Raw genomic sequence first — 27098 nt, 5'->3', positions numbered from 1 at the left:
GGATGCCACCCGCAAAGCTCCCCGTCTCTGCACTTTAGCAAGGCGTTTACGATGCACCTCCTTGTCAAGGGCATCAGCCCATACCTCCGCACCATAGAGCAGAACCGACTGCATTTCTCCCATAAGGAGACGTCAAGATGACTACTTCGGTTTTCCCAGCGCAAGGCTGAAACCGTGAGCAGTCATCCATCCGCTTACCCGTCGCAGCGATATGCCAAGTCTGATTTGCGCCTGTTCAACAGTGCAGAGTAGAGTGTTAAGACTGAGAATACATGCAACTAGAATGTATTCTCAACAGCATCTTTTAGGTCCTTGTTTTTTCTATTACAGAATGGAAAGTGAAACACTTTTATTTTCATAAAAATTATTATTATTATCCATAATTTAAATTTCAATAAATATAAAATCTCATAAGATATGAAATTTGAGTCTAAATAAAAACTAGATCATAATACAGATTTGGTATAAGACACCGTCCTGCTTACTGCACACACACGCAACACGCGATTGCCATTAAACATGCATCCATGAGTACAACATTTCGGTTTTGAATACTTTTTATTTCGGGCGTTTCGAATTTACCACCTTCAATTTGCATGGGTTTGATTGGGGGAGAAAAAACCTTACGTTTAACGTGCGGAAGGTATCCATAAAAGTCGTATTAAGAAAATTTTTATTACGTTCAATTTGTTCCGTATTTCACTTTATCTTACACTATTACAACATTATATTCAATCTAAAGCCAAAAATTGTAATTTTTTCCTAAGCATTGATTCGCGCGGCAATGATATCGCCCACTTCCTTAGCGCAGTCAAAATCACTGAGCTTACGACCAATAAAGCACCAACAAGTGAATAAATAGTTGGCGTCTCGCCAAAAAATATCATTTGCCAAATGAACGCAAAAACAATATCAGCACAGCGTGCAATGGCAATCGGCCCGGCCTGTTCCAATTGCAGTGAAATGGTCAATAAAATTTGACCGAGAAAGCTAAAAATCCCTAGTAAGACAACAAAAACCCGATCGATGCCACATTGCGGCCAGCATATCGCTCCGATCATCCAGCACACTATCAACGTGTAGACCAGGGCGAATGCGCCGAAATTTGTCATGATCACGGAAAAATGAAGACCCTTGAGCGCGCGCAATAGGACATAAACGTTGGCACCGAAAAGTGTAGATGACAGAGCGGCCACCGGGCCCCATACGTCGTACTGTTTTGTCAAAATGTTTTGGTCCGCAATGCTGGTTGACGATATGGCTGCATCATCGCCAAAAATAAATGGGGGCCGCGTTATGAGCACTACTCCGATTAGCGTAAGAATTATGGTGACGACGTTGAAGTAGCCGCATGGTTCCTTCAGGAAGAGTCGCGCAAAGATGGCAACGAATACTGGTGTTGAGAAGATAATCACGGACGCATCGGCAAGCGGCATGTGTCGAAATGCATAGAAGCTTAGCACTAGACCGGTTGTTCCCATGAAGCATCGTAGAATCAGGATGATTCGCTTTCCACGCGGAAAGATTGGCTCTCGTTTATATATCACAATTGGTATGGCTGGTAAAAGTACACCTACAAATCTGAAAAATAGAATGGAGAAAGTCCTATTTATTAAATATGTAATTTCAATAGATTATAGGAGTTGTTGATTCTCTAGAGAGGAAGTTAAGAGTGCACACTGCGACGAAACCGCAAATAGTTCCCAAAATATCGATTCTCAATTGCCAACGCTTTTTGAACAAAAAAAAAGGAAATTTCACTACTAACTTTTCTTTGGAGTTATCTTGAAATTCAATCAAGACAAGGCAACGAATGTCCTCAAGATGTTATTCGATGCATAAAAATGTACAAGAGGAAAATAGCGACATCCTCTCTCCTTCTTCAAGTTTTGTGGTTCAGCAGTGGGGTCGGCTCGTTGGCATTGGCTTTGTCCCTTCTCTCTGTTATAAGCTTGGTCTAAGTAAAATCGATAGATTCTCAAATTACCATTTACCGTATCATGCCAGTGGATAGGATTCTTAGGCTAATTTTACTTAGTGGGCTGTTATGAGCGCCGATCTGATGATTCTACCAATGAAGATGACTGTCTCGTCACTGTCTCTTAGAAGCACAAACGACGACAGGACGAACAGCGCTTGGCAACTTTGCTAAAAGAAGAATCAAAATCCTTCCAAGGACAATAGTAAAATGTTGCACTTTCAATGAAGCACATGTGACAGCAAGTGAGAATTGAAAAAAATATATATGCATGGGAGGAGGAAGGACTTGCTGGTCGTAATGCAGTAGGCGAACACTCCAAGGCCTTGGATGATCAGACTATCGGCCACGAAGCCTCATCAGGGGTTATCTGGTACTATGGACACCAGGATAGCACTACGAGTTCATATGTCTCAGGAGAATTCTTGGGGCATGTAATTCCGACCCGGTCATGTACGTTTGGGCCCCTCGTGGAAGTTTCATGGGGTTTGTGGTTACGTCCACATTGCGGACAATGTCCTTCGTGACTCAAGCGTGGAGTTGTGCTGCGAAACTCAGATGCCGTACTCCTCAGTTCGGTAGGGTCTTAGGTAGGTCTTGCATCCACCAGTATGAATGCTGTTTAAACTGGTACCGTTGGGTTTGTCACAACGTGGCTCTGATTGCGGCCACCAAATCAATCCGTGTTTACAGAAGACCGTGGGGTTAAGGGCGGCACGGAAGATACTCACGTTAAACCACCAGGTGGTAACTGTATAGTCCTAAGAATAAATTTAGTTCGTGGAATAAAACAATGGGCAATAATAGGAACGAAGATGAGGATCGAGCAAAAGAAACTCCGCCTAGGATAGAACGTTCCAAGAAAAGCAGGAGTAAATTGACATTTACCATTTTTTACCGTCGCCTTTTATATCTAATTGCACTGAGAAATTTAACATCTTTTTGGGAACCCTCAGTGTCTACCTTTTTACCATTGCAAAGAGCAAAGCGTGTCTATTTGGAGAAGAGAAAGAGGTAAAAGTTTATGGAGCGAAAGGGAAAAGTAGAATTAAAAACAAAATATGCAGAAGTGCTGGAAAAGGGGAGGGACATTCTATATCAGTTATGCTAGCAAGTCGTTGCTGTCGTATGGACTTCAACCTTTGCCAATACATCTCGGAACTTATATTTTCTTTCATCAGTTCTACATCTGCTATGCTGGGAAAATACTTCCCATTTCGGACAGTAGAATCGGTACAGCTCCTCAGATAGAGACTATGTTCATGACTACGATCTTTGTCTGCCGTAATTAGTTTCCGTGATGTGTTCAAGCTCCTCGACAACTGTATCACGGGTTCTACAATGCCCGTTTACACCAAGTTGAATGAGAATTCCGGCGATATCAATTGGATATTTTGGGAGTGCTCAGAGTAAGATGGTGGGACTCTCCAGAACACCTCTCTTTTTTTTCGGGCACTGTACTTTCGTACTCTGGAAAGCTCAATGATAATAGACGCGTATCCGATATCGAACTGTTGCCAGCAGCTGTCGAGGAGAAGGAGGCTTTCTATAAGCAATAGCACGCAGTTCAAGAGAACCTTCGTAAAGGTGACATTATGATCGTGATAGATGATCTGAATCCTAAGATAAGGTTCGACAACACCATAGCTGGGAATGTATTGGGGAGACATGACTCTGTTGACATTGTCATCGGCGTCAGGCCAGTGGGGTTTCGACTGTTCGGCAACGAACATCTAATAAACATCGCGCTCAGTAGTAGATTCCGTAGTTCTCTTCTAAATGCGCATAAGAAAATAGGCGCTGACATTGAGTTTCACTTGTGTATCGCAGCAGGACGTTCACATTCTAGAAGCAAATTAGTAAACTTGGCTGACTGCGGAAAGGTGGATCGATGAATATCAACCCCCAGGAGAGTAGAAAGGGGAGGGAGATTCCCCCGGGTCAGGAGTTTTCTAAGAGGTTCGAAATGGGAATTACAACGAAACAAGTCAGGCAACCGGAAGCTAGACACTTCAGGTATAAAAGTCCCTGAGTTTGCACAGAAGCGATAGCTTTGACCTAGTATAACTTTGTTAATAATAGTGAGATTTTCACCAAATTTGGCAGGATCATGTCCTATGCTGTAGCCTACATTGTTGCAAAATTTCATAATTCTAGGCTGTACTTAAGCGGGGTTTTTCTGTCAATTACTAAAAATTATAGTAATGTACTATTATTAACTTTATTTGAACAGGTATCGGTATGGAGGAGCCTAGGCACCATATGGTGGCAGCCCCCTGATTTTTCGGTTGGGTAGTTTCGGAGAATGCGTTCGTTAAAAAAATGATCATTTTGAACCCCCGCACTCTCCACCTTTCCAACAAATGGCAAAACTAAGACCGGCTTCGAAAAGTACTAACCTACCTTTAATTTGATACCCCACATGAATATATTTGATGAAAAAAATGTACACCCCCCTTTTGCATGTAAGGGGACCCCCCTTAAATTCGACGTAACAGGATGTAACTCACTACATGGGTGAGCGTTCACAGTTCCCACCTTTCAACCAAATTTGGTGTCAATCGGTACAACCCTCTCAGGCAGACAGACAGTAAACCGATTTTAATAAGGTTTTGTGTTTACACAAAATCTTAAAAAGAGGTAATTGCGAGGGGAGGGGTGATAGGAGTTAAGTCGTGGTGGTTAACGTGATTACTCGCCATCTCGACCTAAATCCACGATCCTCTTCGGACACGGATGGAGACCACAATCAAAGCTCCGTTGTAACTGACCCAACGGTCCCAGTTTATACTCGGTATTCGGTGGATACAGAGCCTACCTATAACATCTACCGCAACTAAGTGCGCACAACCGCCATGAAACTTCTAGCCTCTAGGAATTGTCTTGAGGCATATGAACTTAGAGGGATATCCCGATTCCTATGGTACCAGATAACCTTTGGTGAGGCTTCAAATGAGTCCCTGTGCAGACTCGGATTTGATCGCCGTAGCTGGGCTTTGGAACATTCGCTTACTGAATCATGACCAGCAAATAAATGTGAATATAGCGTTTCCCGGTGCCGCTACTTGGAGGTTCTCCTTGGCCACTTGATGTTGTTTGCCTCCTTTCAGCAGCAGAGGAAGGAGGTGGTGCCCTTTTTTTAGTCAGGACCCGATTCTGTACCGAATTGTGAGGAGCTGTGAGCAACAAAGTATTTGCGCCATCACAAAAACTATTTCACCATTGTGCGAATTAGGGAAACAGGAGTTGCTTCAAGAAGTGGAAGGAGCATTTCGCCACGATTCTAAACAGTACAACATCCGGGGAAATTTTATCACTTCTGAATGATATTCAGGGGGTGGAAGAAGAGATCGTTAATAACCCGAAGTGCTACAATTGGAGAGGTATTTACGTGTTTTCTGCCGTTCCAACGATAATAGCTAAAATAATCCTGAAATCTATCAAAGAACATCCCGAACGTTTGGTGAACAGAGAGTATGCTCTTGATCTATAGCGAACATATTAGGACTCTTTGGATTATTTGGAAATATTGCCCGAAATTCGTATCTTGGCCGGGATGGCTTTGGATTGATGTCACTTGATGCATTGATAGCGCTAAATCCTGTATTATCCTCAATGTAAAAATGTAGCTGCCTTAACACATTCGTCGGGGGGTTACTCTGGTTCGCGGCAATAGAAAACGAAGGACTTTGCCTGCGTGCGGGTTAGATACTCGAGGCTGTGTGAATCATAAGCGGAAAAGACAGTGGTTGGGTTTTACAATGAGAAAGGGCGAAAGCTCCATTCCGGTGATCTTATGCAATGGAACCCTTTATTTTATGGTGGCAGACGAGTGAGTCGCACTAGAGCCACATTGTCCAGAACAGTAAAGGAAGAGAGAGAGTTCCTCAAAAAGTCATGAAGGAGTTGAAGCATCGCCCTTAGGTCTAATTGACGCGATATACCTCAAACAGGGGTGCATTCTTACTTTCTCAGCAGTGTTTTCGAGATGCCTTTTGCGGAGTTTTTAGGTTACTTTCAGTTTCCAGCGCCTAGAACATTCTAGGCGCGATTAGAATCACTTACAGCTTGATATGCGAGACCTTTTCTGCCTTGTATTGCTGCACTAAGCTAAAAGCGAATCTGTGCCCTCCCACAATGATCCAACGAACGAAGTGGCGTCGTAGATATATGGGATTTTTTGGGATTGAGCAGAAGTCGAAGAATGCACAATTGGCTATTGCAATGGAATTTGGACATGTAAAAGGATTGCTTTTATTCTAGTTGTTGGTTTGGTATTGTTTACAAAAAAGGGTCGACGTAGCGAAAAAGGATCTATCTCTCAATTTCCTTTATTTTTTCCTTATAAATTACAAAACAGGTGATCTGTTACAGCTCCAATGTATTTAGAAAACGAGCGTATTAGAATTTAAACGTGTTTAGTAGATTATTTATTTTTCGAGTAAAGAAAATATATCAAAACGACAAAAGGAACTCTTAGAGTGACTTCTATGGTACGAGACAGATTAAGGGCTGAAAAAAGTAGTAAGTTTTATGGAATATGATATAGAATAGAGTAGTTTAGAAGCCGACCTGGCTGCAATTGATGGTTCTAGTTGAGAAATACAGTACTAAATCAGGATTATGAATGGAAAAATTGAATTTGGCTGGAGAAAAGTGAAAGCGTCAGAAAAACAATTCTGTTGATGCATGGTGACTGTGAGTTTTTTTTCAAGGTGCGCTTCGATTGTGCCTGAGAGAAGACAGTAAGGACCACCTCACATTTAGTAAAGATAATGTCTTACGTTAGAGGACCAAGTCGTAGTTACAATTTGCTCGTGGCCGGAGCGATGCTTCCCATTCTGTAATATGTGCCAGGCATGAGCATTGGCATTGGCATGTTGCAAACTGAAGTAGACTGGGCCAGACATTCGCGGCAAGCTTTAGCGCAGAAGATCAGCCTCCCGCATTGCAGTTAGCGTCAATCAGTGGGACTAGATTCCACCTTTTACAGTCGCTAACGGGACACCTACTGTGCTCGTCGAGCGATTGTCAAGAACGGGGTTCCATCTGGCCAGTCCATCAACTCGCTTATCTTCCTCTATGTTCCTATGACGAGAAATCCAAGGGAGAGTTACTTTCGACGTGCCGCCCAGATTGTTCAGCGTGTCTCTACACTGCGCTACCAGCCTGAAGAATTATGCCAAAGCATTAAGGGTCGCCTAGCTATCGGGTAAAATTGATATGTTATATTTGGGGTCCAGATCATGCCCCAACCATCGACAGATCTCCAGTATCAGCAGTATCTCTGCCTGAAATACACTGGCGAATTCCGGAAAACTGTATGACCCGGCTGCACTGTGCGTATTCGAGAATACGTCCGCACCGAACACGAAGACGAAATCGGTCACCCTTGTCTTGGTGGTATCAATTCGATTTTGGTTGGATTTATGTTGAGTCCACGTCTTGCAGGTCACCTTTCCCAATGCGCCCTCCATGATTTCATTCATAACGGAGGGAAACGTCCCTGGCACCAATATCACCAAGTTGGCGGCGTACGTCACCATCTTTAATTCGTTCCTGTTTAGCATTCGTAAAATTCACTATCAACGAAAGCACTGAGAGATGGTTCCATTCGGGAGCATCTTTTGTTCAGAGCTCAAGTGGCTTCCTCCCGGACTAGATTACATTATTTTGGTTCTTAACATGGATACTATTCAATGCATAAGATTCCCCTTGGCTTTGGTAGTCACGTTGTCGAACACTCACTCTATATCCAGGAAGGCAGCTGAGGTATTTTGCTTGTACTGTAACGACCGCTCAATTATGCTAATTTCTTCGTGAAGATACGTTTCTGTGGATTTGAGAAGTCCGTGCTGGGATTTAGAAAAGGTCAACCTCTTCATTAACATCTTTAGTGGATGTCCAGTACGCACTCTATGGTCTTCAGCACGAAAGGGGTCCCTCCTGATCGCTTTTAGTATGAAAACCACGCGCGCGCATTTCAAGAAGTGTAGTACATATCCGAACGAAATACAGCTCCCGCATCTCTACATGCTACTGCACAACCTTTTCTTGATCTTTCTGAAACATGACTCGCATTATGCCGCCTGCAACCAGAGATTTATATGCGGGAAAGCTGTTTACAAACCAGTCCCGATTCGGTAATCTCACCCAATTAGGCTGCAAAAATTCCATACGGGGTTCTAATTCGCAGTCCTCTCGTCGGCGAGGAAGTGCGTCTGGAATAGCGCTGCAGGGTCTCATCAGAAGATTCCCTCGAAAAGCCCTCAGAAAGTTCTATTACCGGTTGATAGGATTTTCTAACCGTCACAATTCTCGGAGTTGTAATATTTCGTCTGGAGTCCTTTGATGATTTGGCCAGGGACATTTGATCAATGCGATATCGATGTTTTCCCCTCGAAGGAAGACTACCAGGTTAGCTGAGGCATACTTGTAGTGTTACAGCTTTATCTGTGCCACTTTCAGTATGGTTTCCTTGCGTAGGGTAATCGTCGATTTTCGCCAGACCGTCGATCTTCATCTCCACCAAGAGCTCGGTGGCTAGGTCGACTGGGTTCAAATTGCTGTATGGTTTGGCGGAGCATAACACCTTTACCTTTGCGCTCCTGACTCTGAACCGTAGCTCGTCGTTTAACTGTTACATTGTCTCCAGTCACTCTCCATTTATTCGGAGTAGAAAAGTTTGGGCATTTGCCTGGGGTTCTGCCTTCTTGATCACTATCCAGTCGTCCTTGTTCTTATCTATGTGGATCTTCGGAACATAGATGCACGCACCCGGTTCCCTGGGAATCTCGTCGTATGAGACAATCTTGCACTTCACTTCCTCTCAGGCGTCGGGACACACGAACCTTGAGGGGGTGTGAGAGAGTGGATACAACGGTACGCGGACTATGAACTAAAACCCTCCCCTCATCCGAGAACGGGCCTTTATTGTATGTTACATTACTTCCAGCTAGCCTTCCGAGCTTTTCCGCGTTGGGCCATTTAACGGTTGCCCTCTTTCAGGCAAGTATTGAGTGCGCCCGGCAGTAGGTCTGGCTGATGTTGAAGCAACAGTTTGTATACCTCTGTCGGGATACCATCAGGTATCCCGACGCCTTCTTGTATTTGATATGGAGGACTGCTTCTTCCAACTCTTTTATAGAGAAAAGTGGGCAATCCTAAACGCCTTCCATGCTGCTGTCATCAACCCGTGCAGGATGTGAAGGGAGCAATTCCTGCCCGTACAACACGCACCATCGTAGTTTTCGTAGAGCCCTGATTTTACGAGACACCAGTTTATAACTGACTCCTCCATTCACCTCTGCGGCCAGGTCCTGCCAGTAGCAGGCTTTGTATATGTTTATCACGCTGTGGAGTCTCCTTTTGGTTGTCATTGTGCTACATACATCCTCCCGGTCGAGTTGAAATTCGGAGTTTGTGACACTCCTTCCGGAGCTCGGCAATTTCCGCCGTCCACCAATACATAGAAGGTTTGCCACGTTTTCATTTTCTTCTAGGCATGCCAGCTCCGCAGGCTGACGTTATCAAATGAATAACTGAATTTACGACTGTGTCAGTGCAGCGCCTCCATCCCCTGGAGTGCCCTCCAGTGCGGTTTCACCTGCCCCAAGAACCGAAAAATCTGCTGGTGTTTACCTTTGCGACGTGCCGCACACAAAAAGAGCAGCGGGATGATGCATACCGAGAGATTGCGATACCAGTAATTTCGATGCAAAGGTTACGTCGCAAGCTGGCCGCGGAAATGTTGGGGTTAATCTGTTTAAAACTACGACCCCGGGTCTCGACGCCATTTCGTGAATCCATTTCCTTCTGGAGTCTGAGTGGGCTAAGCCCCAGTCAAGTGCCCTGGCATTTAAGTCACCTCCAACCAGGATCCGCCCCTCCTTGTCCAAGACCGCGTCCAGTTTGACAACAGTAGTTTTCAGGCTGGAAGTCGCTACTCCGTTTACCACCTCGCTCCCCGGGGTCTCTGCAGTTGGTGTCAGAACAGTGGTGCAACGTATGGCACATGCTGCCCTGTCTTCGACGACTACTGTCTCCTAGTTGGACGACAGAAGCTCGTCCTCCGATCATGCATCAGGCATCAACACATCTTCTTCTATCGTTTACTTTTTCGAATTAGGATCCATGTTTTGGTCCCACGGGTAATCCATAGTTAGCCCGGCCACCAGAGTAAAAGCCTTAATTGAAACTGGAGATGCCCAAGATATACAAAACCCGTACACTAGCAACCAAGCTCCCCTGTGGCTACGCAGTCCTCGCCCTACACTTGTACACCTCGTTTGAGGTTCTGTTAGAAGCTTTTCCCCTGCACTGAGAACGATCTGCGGGCTGTTGCTTAGGTTCATCTCCCGCCAAATTCGTTTGCTTCTAAAACATGACTACCGGCCAAACAGATCCTCGTCAGTTGGATAACCCTACTCCAAGCCCGGTTCTTCCGAAGACAGTTGCCACTGTGGGAAGGTCGTGAGAGGACTGCTCTAATTATGGATCCACAACTGATCTATGTCTTCATCTAGGACATCGAGGTCAGTAACCGTCGTTATAGAAAAACTATTATTAAAAGCGAATGGAGGACGACCTATCCAGAATGGGCGATTTTGCGTTAGAAACGTTATCCCCATCTCAGGTTGGTTTCTACTATTAATTCTCCTGCATTTTGGATTTTTGCTTCACTTGCTCTTTATCGATATCAGAAGGATATCGACAGCGTCAATAGGAAGCATATCTGGAATATTTACACAGGGGAAGGGGCAACTAATAGCTATTAGCAGAGAGTGACCGTCGGTGTTACTCGAAAGATCCAAACCCTTGTTAATACTTGTCTTCGCCATGTCTTTCGGGTACTCTGGTCCAACACAATCCTGGATGATTAGCTTAGTCGATAGTTGTGTAAATCAGACGGCGGAAGGGGCAGTGAATAGGTCGCAGTTTACTAAAAGGCGGTAAACCCATTGCTAATTAAGCCATGCAACCCACTATTCCAAAGGCCACCGAGTAGGTAACTCTAGAAAAGCGTGGAGCAGAGCAGTAGAGGAGTGTAAACTTCTCGATGAGATCTGTAGGAAGTGAAGCACACACGAATTGATGACGATGGCGGACGAGTGTGGTTGCCGCGCTATGTTGTAAATCCCGCTGCGGCTAGTGGGAGGATTTGAACGGAGATTTTTCACTGCGACAACTCAATGTATCAATCACAATGTGGACGATTTACACAACATTGTCAAAGCTATTGCTCAAAAAGACTTTTATAGTGGACCCTACCTTCGTGTGGATTAATATTTTAGTATTATGATGGGCGCAGCCAAAAGACCGATACGAACTGATTTTTGTCAGTTGAGCTACGCTTCATAGAGCGGAATGACAAGGAACTGGAAGTCAAAGTCCATTAAGACTAGGTTTTTCAAGCAAGCGTGGGATTTTCACTTCTCTACTTCTCACTTAATCTTTTTATCTACGTTGGCTGTGTCCTACATTTTTTCGACATATTAGGCGGTTTTAGTGTTCAGGTGGATGACTGAGCTGTCGTAGCGGAAAGTCGGGGTTCTGATGGTAGAGGGATTTTTCTTCTACAGAGTACTATACCGTTACGGCCTTAAATGAAATGCTCTAATGCGCTCCAAGGCCGTGGTCCAATTAGATTGTCGCGCCAACGATTATTAGGCGGCTTGCAACTGTTTGAGGTAATCAACACACTTGGTTTGGTATCTTTCACAGTGATTGCCCAGTCCATAATTTAATTTTGTCATTAAAAATTAAGGGTGAGTCACGTTGGTACTTTGATGATGGGGTAGCTGCTTTGTTTTTATAACGGACGAAGAACTATGCACTGGCAACGGTCCGTGGCTGCAGAACTGTATTGGGGTCGATTTTAACGTCCCCAACTGATTTGATCCAATCACAATTTCCTTTGCCTTATTATCTACAACAAATGGAACGTTCCTTACCTAAATGAAGCTAATTCCATTGGATTTATATCGACTAGTCCTTTGACGATCACTGAGCATAGGGAGAAGAACAAGGATGACATGGTGGCAAGTATAATTCCCAGATAGGGACACGAGAAATTCAAGGTCAGCCACTTGCGGGTTGACACCCTTTGCGACAGCCCATCCACGAGCTGCCTCAGCTCCAGATGCTCCGACATTTTTTCAACCCCCCAATTTTCAATTGTCCGCTACTCTTGCGATATCGGCTATAAGTCGGTGGCGGTGTTCTCACTGAAACCCAATAAGCGACATCGATTTACGTAAGAATCTGCTGGTCGTGCGTCAAAACAAAGATATTTACCATTCTTCGCTGAAAAATCGATTCCAATCGATACGCTCGAACATGTGCATCCGTAACTCGAGTGTTTATCACAAAATTGCACGCCCGCTGACTGCAGATCCGCTATCAGAGCTTCATTTTGTCGGGTCTACGCGAGAATCACAAAAGTACAGGAAACGGAAAGTGAGCGGTAAGATTTCTGGTCGGCGGTGGAGTTTGTAACGAATATTACGCGGTTTCAGGGCTTATCCCATTATAAGGGGGAGTGGAAAACGTCAAGTGAAAAATGTCAGTATCAAATGATGCGGCTGACACCTGGCGGCATTTTTTCGTAGTGGCATCGTGCCGCAGTGGCGTACAAGGTCGTTTGCGTGGTTCTGGGGGCGTTTGTTATTTGTCAGTTTTCAAACATATGACGACCGGTTTTGCTTGTTTGTTTACGTGCGGGGGTTTAGCGCGCTCCAGATGTGTAGTTCGCGAATTGTTAATTTTTAGTGATAACTTTGGTGCAAATTTACAGTTCGCGGTGAACGTTTGGTGGAATTTCGAGGCCTTGAATTGAATCGACAAAAGGTAGGTGAATTCCTTATTCCAAAGGGAAATAAATTCAAGTTCTAAGCAACGGGGCCTGCTCCCAGTAAAGATGACCTACGAGCACCTGCTGTTTGTTGGCCCCGTTGGTAGTTATGGCGACGCTGATTCACTGCCAATTCTAGCAAAAACCCTCATTCTAATTAGGCTCGAAAATCTTTTGAGAAAAGGAGCTTCCATGCAATAATTTAACCTGCAATCATGAGGGAGTATTCCTAATATGATCTTAACGAAATTTTTGGGGAGGCTTAAATAATACTGCGAGCGATTGGGTTCGTATCCCTTATGAGCTGCTGAAAAATTCCAGTCCTTGTAAGTTCGGCCAGTATACTTCCCTCAGCAATTCTTTCTATTCCTTAGGGTAATAGCCATGAATCCCTTTCGGACTTCACAAACTGTGGTTCTAATAGCTGAGTTCATGTTCTTTTCGTGGCCAGTTCATCCGCTGCCTCATTGCCTTCTAATACACTATGGTCTGGAACCCCTGTATGCACAGGTTTTTGCGCGGGCCAAGCGTATTCAGTGCATTAAGGTATTAACAGCGAGATAGATGAGACATTTTTTCCTTGCACATGGAGGTGTACAAATCTTAGAAAGGAACGTCCGTTCTAGTTCAACCGCGCGGACATCGGATTTAGACCAAACGCGCATGGGGTTCGCAAAACTGCACGGTTTCTCTAGATCTTTAGCCAATTTCTGCTTCCTTCCTTTCTTTTTCCTTCAACAGCTTGTTCTGAATTTTTGAGATTGCAGGCAAAAGCCAATTCTCCTTCTACTTCAGAATCCCCGCAACTATAATCTCCGGCCCGACATTCCTTCTCAGCACTTGATTTTTTCTATCCATTGCGAATCTTGAGCAGCATATGCTCTGAATCCTCGGCTCTGCCTCCGGATCCAGGACAGCGAATCATCCAACTGTAATAATTCATTTATGAATTATCTCCAGATGAGGCAGAGGCCTTATATCCCAAGAGATTGGGATTCCTTATTATTCTTTCCATTTCAGAATTGTCCTCAATGTCGAGTCTTACTATTGTATGGTATCGACATGGAGGGTTCATCCGAAACCCTTCAATTCTAAACCACCCTATTCAAAACAGTACTCCCTAGAGTTATATCTAGCATCTCTAATATACTTGATTGGTGTCGGTGCTTCTCCAGATCGCATTGTAGGCGTTGGTGTTGCAACCGTGGTAGTGGTAGCGCCTTGCTCTCACAAAACTGCACCATTGTAATAACAGATTCCGGTGGGATCGGGGTGTTGTCTTCTGCGAAGTAACTCGGTGCCACGGCTGCCTCCCTTCTCCGCGGCTGCCTCCCTTCTTCTCGGTTTCCAATGAAGCTTCAACAGCAAAGGTGTTTCCAGTCGAAAACTCTGAAAGATATATACATATATTTTAAATACGGATTAAGAATGATGGAAGCTCTTGGTGTTTGGCAAATTACCTGCATACTTCCACATTGCAAATAACTAATCAGCCCCTGATACGTCCAGGGTCTTTGAACCAGCACTATTTCAATGTTGTCGTAGGAAATTGCTCTTGCAATTTTTCATGGTCGAGATTGGGCTAGGTTAGTGCTGGCTGTCCGCTTTGGACCCTAGAAGATCTAGGTTCAGATCGCCCAGCTTCTCCTCAGTGAGCAGCAGGTCCACTTCCCTACTCGATTTTGCCTTTTAGTCTGTATGACCTCTGTGATTCCTCCGGGGATTTCGGGAGGCTTTTCTCTCGATCCGAAGTATCTTTCTGCGATTTCTCCCGATGCACATGCATAGGGATGTTGCCAAATTTGTAGTTGATGTGGCAGTTACGACGTTTAATTGCCTCCAGGGATCGGTCATCTACCCTGGTTGTGAGTAGTTTGCCCTTGCCGTCGACTACTTTGGTGGCGTTGGTTGGATTGGTGTATAGCCCCGCACTCTTGAACCAGATAAATTCCATGTCATTAGCGTAATCCTGGACCTGCATTCCAGTATTTGTTAGCTCTCCTAAGAGTTCATTAACTGTCATACTCCACATTGGTGGTGATCCACCCTGTGGACAACCTTGAGTGATGTTCACGACAATATAGTTTGTACTTGTCGGTATTCCTATTTGCCTAAATTCTAGCATCTTGTCCATCCAGAAGAGCAGGGCATTGCCCACTCCCTTGCGGATCAGAACATACAGTATCTCTATATACGATGTGTTGCCGAAAATACTTTTGATATCCAAGAAGAAGTATCACTTATCGCTTTTGTCTACTTTGATGATCTTGGTATGTGTCCCAAGGAAACACTGCCCCTTACGACTCTCAGGAAAAACCCTACAATGGTTAAAGTTCCTTTGGAGTAGTAGCGCGCATTCTTCCGCAGTGCCGCACTAGTTTAGCTACTACTACTAACTACCGGATCCCACCGCGGTTGTCGTTATGATTGCTCACTTTCTCGTACGCTGGTTCCCAGTGGAACTGGGTAGCCGTGAGTTCTCCAGTCAGGAGTTTTGAAAGACAGACGTCTACTTCTTCTTTGCAGACAATGGACTACTAGGTTTCTTGAGTCAGGGCTATTTAAATATTATTCTGGTGAATTCTCCCCGCAATTATTGCAGTTGCGGCTTTGCATGGTAGAGCTCATAATACTGGTTATTGGCACCATAAATGATTGGAGCTGTTTTCCAGTAAATTAAAAGAGGGACGAAAACAGCTACGGTTTCGTGCCAGAGCAAGGGCAACTCATCAGACGCTGTCTCACCTCTGCCTTGGGAGCAACGTGACCGAAGTGGATCGCAGGTGTTATACGCTCCCTTTTATAATTCGCAAAACAACAAGGGTGCGAATTATATTCAATGTAAATCCACCCATAGTTCAAATCATGTCGACGAAGCTGTAGCCGCCTTCGCCCCTTTTTTTTTAATTTTTGAACTTTGGGTATTAAACCCAAAAAGAATAGCCCATGGACCATAAAAATTGAGAGGAAGTTGCTCTCCATTTGACCCGGTAGGACTCCTCAATCCCTAAACAAAAATTGTTTTCCAATGTCAAAGTATCATTCTCTTTCTCTACCTCCAGCCTTAGGAGATCCTCAATAGGCATCAAGTCTATCATCTTGCCTGCTCATGCCCTTTCAGCCTCCATAATCTTCTTGATTTCTTCAGCGATCTCGGCAGATTTTTTACCTGATCTATGCTCGGAAGTTTCCTTCGATTTCTCCTTTTGTCTCAGCCATGTGTGGAGATCCTCATTTTAGGAACTAAAGATGTTTAGAAGGAAATTCAAATGTAACATCATCTCCGTCGCTAGTAGTGATTATTTTATTGAGCAAATATCGATATTTCGAGAACAATTTGTTCCCTTCTTCAGAGCACGAGTGTATACCTGTAAACCTGTTCGCTAGAAACACCGCGAATCACACATTGAGGTTTAGAAGCTCTTCTGTGACTGACCTCACGGCTACAAGTGAGAGACCTCAAAATGCCCGCTTTTTCTAGCTCGAGCGAAACGGAGAGTATTCTTCTTCCTCTTGCGGCAACGCGCTTTTGTACTCTATAGAGCCGAGTGGTAGCAAACGCCAATCCGTTGTGGGATTATTTCTGATGGCTACCACAAGACGCACTCTCTTGAACTGGGAACCGGTTTCTGGCAGGATTCTGACTGCAAGATTCCTGTCCAGGTTAAGGAGCATCACAATCGTATAGTACTATACAGCAACGGAGACTTTCAATATAGTGGAAAAGGACGCTTTCTACGAGCAATTACATGCAGTTCAGGAGAGGCTTCCTAAAGGTGACATTGTAATTATGATGGGTGATCTAAATGGTTGGGTTTGACAACACCTGGTTTAGCCATGTGGTGGAGAAGTACGGTCTTGGCAACTGTGACGATAATGGTGAGAGGTTCATGGATCTCTGCAGCTTCCACCGTCATTGGTGGCACATAGCTCAGTCAGTTGTGTTTCAACTTACCGACATTGTACGATCAAATTGAGCACTTTGCGATCACCAGTAGCTTTAGGAATTATCTCTTGGAAATGCGTAACAAGAGAGGCGCTGACATGCGTGTTGCGTCCGCCACTTCCCACAGGGTTGGCGAGCTGCGATCCCGGAAGTTCAACATTGCGGGTTTGTATGATCCAGCTGTCGCTCGTCAGTGGGAGAGCTATTTTGCTGATCGGACGACAGATACACTGAGCAACCCAAAGAAATTGTGTTTTCTTGGGTGCTACCCACGTCGTCGGCCACGTTCCGAAAGGGCGTCATAAGATCTATCTGCCCGCGGAATCATGGGAGCGGATCGATAAAAGGAAGGCATCGAAGGGTCTATTGACAATTGCGAGTAATGACGGGCATGACGTCCTCGAACTCCGATGTCGAGCGAAATCGCGAAAAGTTGAACATATTGTGCACCGTTACAAAAATGCTATTGCACACAAGAGACTGCCTTATAGAGGAGCTTCCATGTGGTCGCAGAACTTTCGATTGTCCTGTGAAGGACGCTGACGGTATAGATCTTCGCTTCATCGATTTCGCGAAAGCTTTCAACAGCGTGAACGCAGGAAGGTAATTTCAGAGAAACTAATAGTTATTATCAGAGCGACATATGATGCCGCAAAGTGTTATATACTCCCCCGAGGTAATATCTCGGAAGGATTTAAGGTCCAGAATTGAATTCCCCAGGATAGCATTCTGTCAATCATCGGTGACGTTCTTCATGCTTTCCGGAGTCCGTGGATGGACAATGACATCGCCGACGCATTGGCAGCGCTAGATCTGCTTTCGTTGCTTTGTCTAAAATCTGGATATGCAGTTATTTCAATACCAACATCAAGTTGAGACTGTTCTGTGCTAGTGTCCTTTCTGTGTTGCTATATTGGGAGTCAACCGTAGGTTGCGTCATGTAATCGGCGTACGCTGGCCTGATACCAATACAAACTAGCACTCGTAAACAATGTGATCAGAAGGCGGAAGTGACAGTGAATAGGTCACACATTATCTAGCAGCGGCTTTTTTAAACAAAAGATAAGACTAATTCAGAGAAAAAAGTTTTATTTACCTTTAATTATGTGTGACATGTGTGAGTATAATTGAAAAAGCATTACGTAGTTCTTGACATACAACAATACCAGTACAGACAGCATGGATTAAGGCTCGAAAATATTGAAATCATAATTGAATGAAAAATTCAAATCGTTTTTATTATTGAGTCGATATCCAATCCGTCATATTCCTTCTCATTCGTGTTTCTGTATGTGTGTATTCTTGTGTGTGTTATAATAAAAGCATTCATATGTAAAGCTGATCAAACAGCTTACGATTACCATCAATATTTCGAATTAATTAAAATATGTATCTAAGAAATTTATAAAAAAGCTCCTAGCCTAGTTCCGAGAGAACTGAATCCAAATCCCTCTGTAGTTGTGCTGATTGTTCGCGCATCTTATTAACCTCGTCCAACAGACGATCGACGTTGGTTTGAAGAAGATAGTTACCCTTTTTGAGGGCGTTGAGTCGTCCTTCGTGTTTCTTAACTCGTGGTTCCAAATTGGATTTCTTATCTTCATTTGAGGCGTCCTGTTTGAAAGATAATGCGGAAATGTTAATTTTATTTTGATTTCTAGGTAATGGAAAGTTCGTTGAAGATACCTCATCTTCGGATTCGCTCTCCGTCTCCGATCCACTTTCTTCTTCAGACTCTTCAGTTTCGGTTTCTTCCTCAGTCTCTTCTTCCTCCTCTTCCTCTTCTTCGACTTCTTCCTCTTCGTCTTCATCCTTTTCTTCGGCATCTTCATCCTCTTCGTCGACATCCTTGAGCATTGCAGCCATTTTGTCGACTTCTTTTTGGAGTTTTTTGTATCGCTTGGTCTCTTCTCTGAAATAGAGAATCAAAGAGAATATCAGAGATAGCAGGGATTGCTCGTGGGAGTACTTACTTGAGGAGTGCTTGATTCTTCTTCATAGCCTCCTTGAGTGCTGTTCTTTCCTTTTGTGCGGCCGCTTGTTTGTCCTTAATTTTCTGTAATTTTGTTTGAAGCATTTTAACTTCTCGTCCAAGACGTCTCGCAGCGCGTTCAGCTTTCTTTTCTTCATCTTCGTCACTTTCACTTTCGGAGGATTCAATTTCGGGTTCAGGTGAGCTCTCCTTTCCTGTAACTGCTACGCTATCTCGCCTTGAGTCAGTAGCACCCTAAAATGTTTTGAAAAGTTTAGTGAGGTTGTGGTGGATGTTTGAGTCATACACTTTAGGTTCGGCTTAATTGGAATGATAACAAAAAAGGATTTTTTACTTAAAGTACTTAGGAGGATGTAGAAAATGTCATTAGTATAAGGTAGATATGAATAGTGTAATTCCGATGATTACTTATGAATTTAATTTATTATTATTGCATGTGCAATTGGAAACAAGCGGTCATGAAAATATACATATATGTTGTGAACAGTTTTTTACAAGGCTGCAGTCCTCTTTGAGATTTCTTTTTTCTTATTTTCCTGGAAGGCAATTTTAAAATTTTCGATCTACATGTAAATGGGTTCGAAATCAGTTCAATGTCCTTTTTCTATCATCAACAATAATACGAAGAAAATGGAAGATATCTAGCAACTCATTATATTATAAATCCTGAAACATTCAAGGATATTTCTACAATCTTCCATTATCAATTTCGGTTGCAGAATGTGACCAAGATAGGTGTGAAATTTCTATCTAAATGGAAATCAAATGAAAACATGTTGTGCTTCCTTGTAGGTTTTCCACGAAGAGAACCAATAATCGGTGAGGTCGTACTACTTAGACTACTTAGACTAGACGAGCCATACGTTTTTTGCTCCAATGGGTCCATGGAGTTTCCAACTAAATAGAATCTTCTGGTGTTTGTTGATATATCGACATAGGCTGCTTTTTTTTTTGTCCCGAGAAATTGGGTCGCTGATCTTATGGGTTTTTTCTGTATTCTGTATTTAAAGGACATAGAAGATAGCGATACTCAGTTACTTATCGTCTCCAGAGGGAGGAGAAAGTAAATCGTTTATTGTCGCAGCAGAGTAAACTGAGGATCAGGGTATGAAAGGAGCTACGGAGCTCTGCAAAGGGAACTTAGAAAATATCCGCGTTACGTTGTTATGAGAAGCAATGCGGAAGGTAATAATAATGGTGTCCTAGGAAATTGCACCGCGTCCTAAACAAACGATTGTGTCCCTTAGGTGGCTATAGTCCACCTGTTAACTATAGTATATTGATCAATCCTTTCCCATTTCCAGGTGTTTCAGCCTAGCAACTGGTATTAAGTATCCTCCCAGGTGTATTAACTTCATTTCCTAGTTTCCTTGTTCCTAGTTTGTACAAGTATCGGTCCCAGAATATGTATGGAGGTGTCATCACTCTCTCCACTGCAGATATGTCTGCAAATATCCCTGGCTTTCCCATGCGGTAGTGGAACTGCTCCCAGTATGATGCTAAGGCTCCTTATGAGGAGGTTTAAATAATCCTGTTAGTGCTTTGGTTTATGTCTCCTCAAGACTACCCTGGATTGTTTCATTCCTGGTAAGTTCGCCCAATATAGTTCCCCCAACCGTTCCTCTTCCTTCCTTAGTGTCATGGCCATGAACAGGGGTTCGACAGAAGAGTCCTGGTCCGTATATTGTCGTTTTTGTTGCTTTTCTGGCCAGCTCATCTCATAATCGCTTTCTACTCCTGGAACCCAGAGTGCCCGCGTCCTTTCGCTGGTGCAAAATAAATATATTGAATGCGGAAGATAATATTAGAGAGGGCGGAGTAGAGAAAAGAGTTCGCAGACCAAGCAAAATTCGGTGTTGTTTCGGGTAAGGGAGGTTGAGAGTACGAGAGGGATTGTCCATATGGACAAGGTTCCTTTTAAAGAAGAAGGACCAGGAGACAGCTTCAAGAACGAAGCAGCCACAATTGGGGACCAAATTACAGTTATAGCCATGTTTTGAAAGGAGCTCAGAAATGATAGAGGTTGTCCACAAAAAGGGTAGGAAAAGGAAATTGGGGAGGATTTGAGTGAGTAACATTTTGAGTGGCATTTGCTGGTGTTAAGTGTCAGTTAATTCAACGAACACTAAAGTAGTGGTGAATTCTTTGCTCGGAGGCAAATTCAGATGAGTCCTTTGGGGGCTTGGATCTTATCACATCAACTTCGAGTACGTGCGAGGGACGATAGAACTTGGACTTTTATATATAAAATATCTTAGAGCGCCTTTAAGGTAAGGTCGCAGAGCCGGTGACGAAAAAGAATGGTAGAGTTTTCCAAGAATAAGTGTGGATAAAGCGGTGTTTCGATTAATATTTCATAGTTGAAAACTGGTGAAATATATATTTAACTGAGTTCCATATATTGCCAACCGCTTGGCCGGTAATGATGATAGCACTCTATCTGCTCCCTTTACTCGGAATGTAATGTAGAATACATGAAATAAATATACAAGACCAAACTCAAAAGTGATCCTACACAAAACCTCCTTCATGTGAAAATAGCGATGTGAAATTAGATTAGGTAAGCAAATAAGTTGTATATATTAGGCTAAGGAATTAGAACAAAATACTCAGAAAAACTAAGGCTTCAAAAGCAAACACTTCATTTCATTGAAACTAAGCGTATGATAGAGGTACAGCTTTTGAGCTCCTCTGCGTATACGGAAAAAGGGCTTACGAGCTGTCTGTTTCTACGATTATGTGCAGGTCAGAGGTACAGCTCTTGAGCTCCTCTGGAAGAGCGGACAACAGCTTCCGAGCTATCCGCCCCTCAAGCTGTTTCCACGTCAAGACTCCTTTAAGTAGTGAGTCACACTACAGTAATTATAAGGGTGAGTTTGTTGACTGCACCTAACCTGGCCAGGAAGACCTTGTTCAAGGTGTAGTTGGTGACAAGGCGATTAATCAATTTGGTGGTTTCAGATTTAATGTTTGGAAAACCAAGATTTGGTTGGAATTCGTGGGAAGATATTGGCGAAGAACTTTCCTTTCGTCCTAGAGATTTGTTGATATTCCTCATTCCAGGCATGCGAGGACGTGAAAAGGTTTGTGAGTGGCTGCCTTGTGTTAGCTTATTAATTGGAACTCCGTTGATCGTTGGAGTTCAAATTAGTTGGTCTTTTTCAAGGAGATAATCCCCAACAATGGCATGAATTTCGACAGCTAAATAGTGGGTGGTATTTGAGATGCGATGTCTTTGGATCGCTGGAATAGCCAGCAATGCAATTGTCGTTCCTCCTTAATGTGTGACTTCCACTGTCACTTATGATCACATCGTGTCCGGGTGCCAGGACTGCGTGCCGACCAAATTCTTCGTTTGTAATAGTAGTCGTTTGCATTGCAGTAAGAATCATTGTTCGTGGTTTGGGGGAGGTTCGCCCGTAATGGTAATCATGGAATGTGTTGGGGTGGATTTTTCGGGTCCGACACAACGTCGCAATTGGGAGGCTGTAAATCTGTGTAGCTTTTTGTTAAAGTAACTCTGCCTGTTGACAGTGGACGCTGTACTATATTCAAGCCTGGCTCTAGAGCATTGAACTTTTAATATCGGACACTGTCCGTAAAGCGTTGGTTGCAGCTAAAGCACATGTTAAGATATCATTAAAATGAAGTTTAACAGGGAGTCAGCGGGTTATCGTTTTGTCAAGGAATTTTATATGACTGTTGTGTGAGATTAGCTGATTTCTCAACTTGATGTTGAGACTTCCCCTTTAATGTTTGGCAAATTTTAATGTGCTGAATTTGTTGATGTTAATGGGGAGGACTAATCTGTTGCATAGGTCCAAATTGATTGGTCTTCAATGGGAAGTTGCCGGTTGTGACAAACGGACAGACAGACGGTAAACCGATTTTAGTAATGTTTTGTTGTAAATCTTCTTCTTTTTTTTCAGCCTGGGAACACGAAGAACAGACACTCATAATTTCTGCAATTAAAATACTAATTTGAAAATTAAAAAGTATCCAGGAAAATAATGTCGTTGATCAAGTCTCACTAATGCAGAGAGTTTTGTACTCTGAATGAGTGCCTGAGTCTGAGATTCGTGCTTTCGGTAACCAATGGGACACCAGGTGCTACATATGGAGTCACCAACTTCACACTCAGCCGCGACCTTCGACGAGGTTTCGCTTGGGTTATAATGCCAGATGGTTTCTAAACTCATACTGAGAGTAGATTTTTTGGGCCACTATGGGTTTTTTCTCAGATCTTCAGAATAGTTGCCTCCGAGGTTCAACAATTAAGTTTATCTGCCAAGGAGAGGTGGTAGAGTGTACAATACTGACCCTCAGAAAAACTGTCTCTTTTCAACAATAGACTTCCTAAGAACATTTAGTCAGTCTATTCAGCCTACTGAGCTCAGAACAAACATTCTAAATCGATGACATTTTGGTCGTTTCATCATCATCTGAAAAGTATCCCATCCGCATACAAACTCTGCTCCAGGCTGGTGATGAATCCAATCAAATGCATTTTTGGTTAGCAAAAGGTTAGTTAGGTATCCTAATAACCTGGTCTCAAAAAAACGAAACATGACCCTTGCCAATCAAATTTAAAACGATCCATGTTTTAGACTAGCTTACAAAAACTGTTCCGTTCGAAACGTTTCACCATAGTGACCCTAAGCTCTTACTGTACAAGACAAGGATCTTGCCAGTCCTCATGTATTCGTCGTAGACTTTTTAGCAAGAAGAATTGCGAACTCTTGGCCGCGTTCGAGAGAGAAGAATCTTCCGAAGAATTTTTGGCTCCCTACATGAGGATGGACGATTCCGTAGCCTATATAACGATGGAATCTATGAGCGATACCATGCCCGTCAGGTTGTGGATAAAATCCAGCTCAATAGGTTACGGTGGGCGGGTCACTTAATCCGTATGGATGAGGATGATCCAGCCTGGAAAGTCTATAAGGGAAATATCTATGGTAGAAAAAGAAGATCAGGCAGACCCTGCCTAAGATGGAGGGATGGCGTATGTCAGGACGTCAGATAGCTTTTAGGGATATTGAATTGGTGGACTTCGGCGCAAAACCGAAATTGAGGGTTAATTCTTGGTTATACTAGGGTCTTGGTGGATATACATTGTTATGTTTGGTTAGGGTCCTAAATGTGCTAAGGAAGTTTGCGAATTGTTGACGAATTATCTGATATATTGAAACTAAAAGCTAAGTAAATGGTAATGGCAAGTGCTTATTTGAAGGATTGATTGGCAATAACCGATAGGCGGACACTCCCAGACACCTTCATGTAACCAAGACTAGTGCCGAAGTTATGTTTTAAATCATTGAATCCTTGATATGAATTAAACCCATTTGTAAGGCTGCTTGTGATATGTTTATAAGTTTTTTTGTTTGGGGAAAAAGAAATGCCGTATTTTGTCAATAGATGGCGACACTTAAACATATTTTGTGCTGTACTTATCGCATCGGGTCCTACTATACAGCGATTTGAAGACGTCAATCTGTGCTACAAGTGTCTCCTTGACTTGTGATCGTACGTTTCAGTCTCAAGTTATAGCGCGTCAAAGATGGAGTCCACCAAGCAAGAAATTCGTCATATTTTATGTTTTTACTATCTAAGAAGTAAAAATGCAACGAAGGCGGCTGAAAAAATTTGCGAAGTTTATGGGCCCGATACTGGAACGACTCCCACAGCAGAGCGTTGGTTCGATCGGTTTCGTTCTGGTGTAGCGGATGTCGAAGGTACAGCCCGTACTGGTAGGCCAATCGTCGTAGAAACCAATAAAATCATCGAAATCATCCAAGTAGACCAAGTAGCTCGATTGGCCAGGAACTGGGTATAGATCATAAAACTGTTTGGAACCATTTGCAGAAGATTGGATTCCAAAAAGAGCGGGATGTTGGGGTTCCACAACATGTCCAACAACCTCAAGCGAAAAAGATCGTGGTCGAAGCGCGGCGAGCCGGCCAAAACCATCTCCAAGCCGGGATTGACAGCCAGGAAGATTTTGCTGTGTGTTTGGAAGGGAATCATTCACTATGAGCTGCTCAACTATGACCAGACCCTCAATTCGGTCCTTTATTGTGAGCAACTCGGTCGTTTGAAGCAGGCGATTGACCAGAAGTGGTCAGAATTGGTCACTAGGAATAATGGTGTTGTGTTCCACCAGGACAACGCTCGGCCTCACGTATCTTTGATGACCCGCGAGAAGCTACGGGAGTTTGGATGGGATGTCCCGTCCCCCCCCCCGTCCCCCCTGGCACCAAGTGATTACCATCTCTTCCGCCCCATGCAAAACGCTCTTGGTGCTACTAAGTTTGCCTGAAAAGAGGCTTGCAAAAACTGGCTGTCTGAGGTTTTGTAAAAAAAAGGGGGGGGGGGAAATAAAGTTGCCTTTTAACTGGCAACAAGTTTGCGAACAAAACGGCGCATATTTGACTTACTGATTCAAAATTGACAAAACATAATTGGTTGAATTTATCTTCTATAGTCTATTCGAAAATTTCCTGATAATTTTTCTGGAAGTCTATAACAAGGGTTGTGGGTTGTGGAAAATTCAGATAGGACAAAAGTGATGAAAGTGTACTTTGTTAATTACAAATACAAACAAGTCAGATGGATTGAACTTAAACTTACTCGCAAGGTTTCGGTTACCTGTTCATAATAAATATCCGAATCATTTGAATCTTCATACGAGTAGCAAAAACCAAACTGGGACCTACTACTACTGCTATGCATGAAACCCTTAATAAGCGTTAAAATAAATAGTTAAGTAAGCGAAGCATTTTATCTTATTTGTTTCCAAGTTATTAAAAAGGAAAACAATCTTTTTAAATAGCAGCAATGTCATAGAACTCACATGTGCCAATTTCTTCTCCAGATTCGCAATTATCCTCTTGTGTTCTTCAATTTCCGCCCTTGCACCGTCCAATTGTTCGGCTGATTGTTGATATTTCTTCTCCAGTTCCTTGCACGTTTTTCTGGCTTCCTCGGCATCCTTTTTCAATGAATTAACTAGAGCATCATCAGCAACTGCAGAAGATTTCACGCTATCTGTTTTTGCTGTTGAATCTGTGTCAGATTTTGTTTTAGATTTTTCACGTTCCAATTCCGCCTCCAAATTAGCAATTTTCGCGAGAAGTAGTTTATTTTCACGCTCCTGGGCCTCTTTGTTTCTTAGTTCTAATGCAAGCATTTGTTTTGTACTTTGTAAGTCATCGCGAAGTTTATCAATATCATCCATTTCATCTTCACTCTCTTCAACATCCTTGGCGAGGGTGGATGAATGTAAGAAAAAGAAGGGAAAGTTGTTAGTTTGTTGGGTTTTCCGGATGTGGCTTTTATTGAATTCAATTTTACTTTGAAGTTTAATTTTTTGTATTCTGTATCTTTTTATAAAAGGCTAAAGTTTATCTCAAAGATTGGATTAGAGTTGAGTACTCGAAAATTCCTAGTTTGATTTTGTTAAAAAGACAGGCTCTTACCTCTACTTTTCCTTCATTCAGGACTGCTTTTGACTCTGATTTTTGAATTTGTTCTTCTATGGTCATTTGTCTACGGAATTTCCGTAGACCCTCCAAGAATGGTTTACTTCTATCATTGGTTTTTGTAGGTTTCAGGCAGATACCACCTTGGATTTGCTTAAGGAGTGCATTATGCACATTTGCTTTTTCTGTTTCGTAGACAAATTGTCCGCTGACTTTTGTCATGGACTTTGTGGTAAGAATGGGTTTTGATCTGTAAATGAAACAATGATTAATACAGTGAACATTAATATTGCGTTTCAGAAGAAATTGGATAAATCGGTTCAAAAGAGGAAGAAATTAATGAAGGTCTTGGTGCGGTATAATTCGTGCTAAAATATTGAACTAAAAATTGTTGGACTCTGTGACTGTCCTTATTTTTTATTATCTTTTTCTGTATTTATCTACCCCCTTCTTGTCGTTCATTGGAATTCATGATATACATTCTGCCAGAAAAGCACAAGACCTTATTAACTAAAACACATTTTTCGTTTATTAATCAAGATTTATTGGGCTCCTTTTGAAGCTACGTACAACCAAGTTTTCGTCGGATCAGAAGTGATCCAGCATATCTGCAAAAACCTGTTCACGATAGTTTCGTTGGCCATGCAAAATTCGAGGTAATCTGTAAAAATCGCACGTAATACTGACATTTGAAAATACACTACCTAACAGCCGCTGACTTTAGATGGCGAAGGCGCCCCTGCTTGCTCGAAGACTATGAGGAGTTGGCCCTGCTATGACAAGACCCGATCGCGAAAGCTTTTGGGCCAGACGCGAGCAAATGTGCACTAGATTGCAGTGGGCTGCTG

The 27098-nt window shown here is 43.0% G+C and overlaps 3 protein-coding genes across 4 annotated transcripts in view; 1 reads left to right on the top strand and 2 right to left on the bottom strand.

Annotated features, from left to right (window-relative positions):
• Positions 1 to 539: 539 nt before the first annotated feature.
• Positions 540 to 12527, bottom strand: LOC119658692 (solute carrier family 35 member G1). Its single transcript, XM_038066277.1, has 3 exons — positions 12275 to 12527; positions 11932 to 12204; positions 540 to 1581 (listed from the first exon to the last, which is right to left on the bottom strand). Exons 2-3 carry the CDS (start codon positions 12129 to 12131, stop codon positions 732 to 734), a joined length of 1050 nt encoding a protein of 349 aa, XP_037922205.1. The 5' UTR covers positions 12132 to 12204; positions 12275 to 12527; the 3' UTR covers positions 540 to 731.
• A 154-nt stretch (positions 12528 to 12681) lies between these two features.
• LOC119658690 (trichoplein keratin filament-binding protein) overlaps positions 12682 to 27098 on the top strand; it is a 167329-nt gene continuing 152912 nt past the window's right edge. The window contains exon 1 of the mRNA XM_038066275.1: positions 12682 to 12826. The gene's annotated coding sequence lies outside the window, so the exon portion shown is untranslated. The remainder of the gene's footprint in view (positions 12827 to 27098) is intronic.
• Positions 17849 to 27098, bottom strand: part of LOC119658688 (glutamic acid-rich protein) — a 33324-nt gene continuing 24074 nt past the window's right edge. For both annotated transcript variants that reach the window (XM_038066273.1, XM_038066274.1), the window contains 5 exons: positions 26248 to 26500; positions 25623 to 26030; positions 18750 to 19003; positions 18463 to 18688; positions 17849 to 18390 (listed from right to left, as the gene is read on the bottom strand). In XM_038066273.1, coding sequence (XP_037922201.1) covers positions 18193 to 18390; positions 18463 to 18688; positions 18750 to 19003; positions 25623 to 26030; positions 26248 to 26500 — 1339 coding nt within the window. In that variant the 3' untranslated portion in view covers positions 17849 to 18192. The remainder of the gene's footprint in view (positions 18391 to 18462; positions 18689 to 18749; positions 19004 to 25622; positions 26031 to 26247; positions 26501 to 27098) is intronic.

This window comes from Hermetia illucens, chromosome 6 (genome assembly GCF_905115235.1).
Source record: "Hermetia illucens chromosome 6, iHerIll2.2.curated.20191125, whole genome shotgun sequence".
NCBI classification, from domain to species: Eukaryota; Metazoa; Arthropoda; class Insecta; order Diptera; family Stratiomyidae; genus Hermetia; species Hermetia illucens.
The sequence above is the reverse complement of the archived record's forward strand: the minus strand, read 5'-3'. Positions and strand labels throughout refer to the sequence as shown.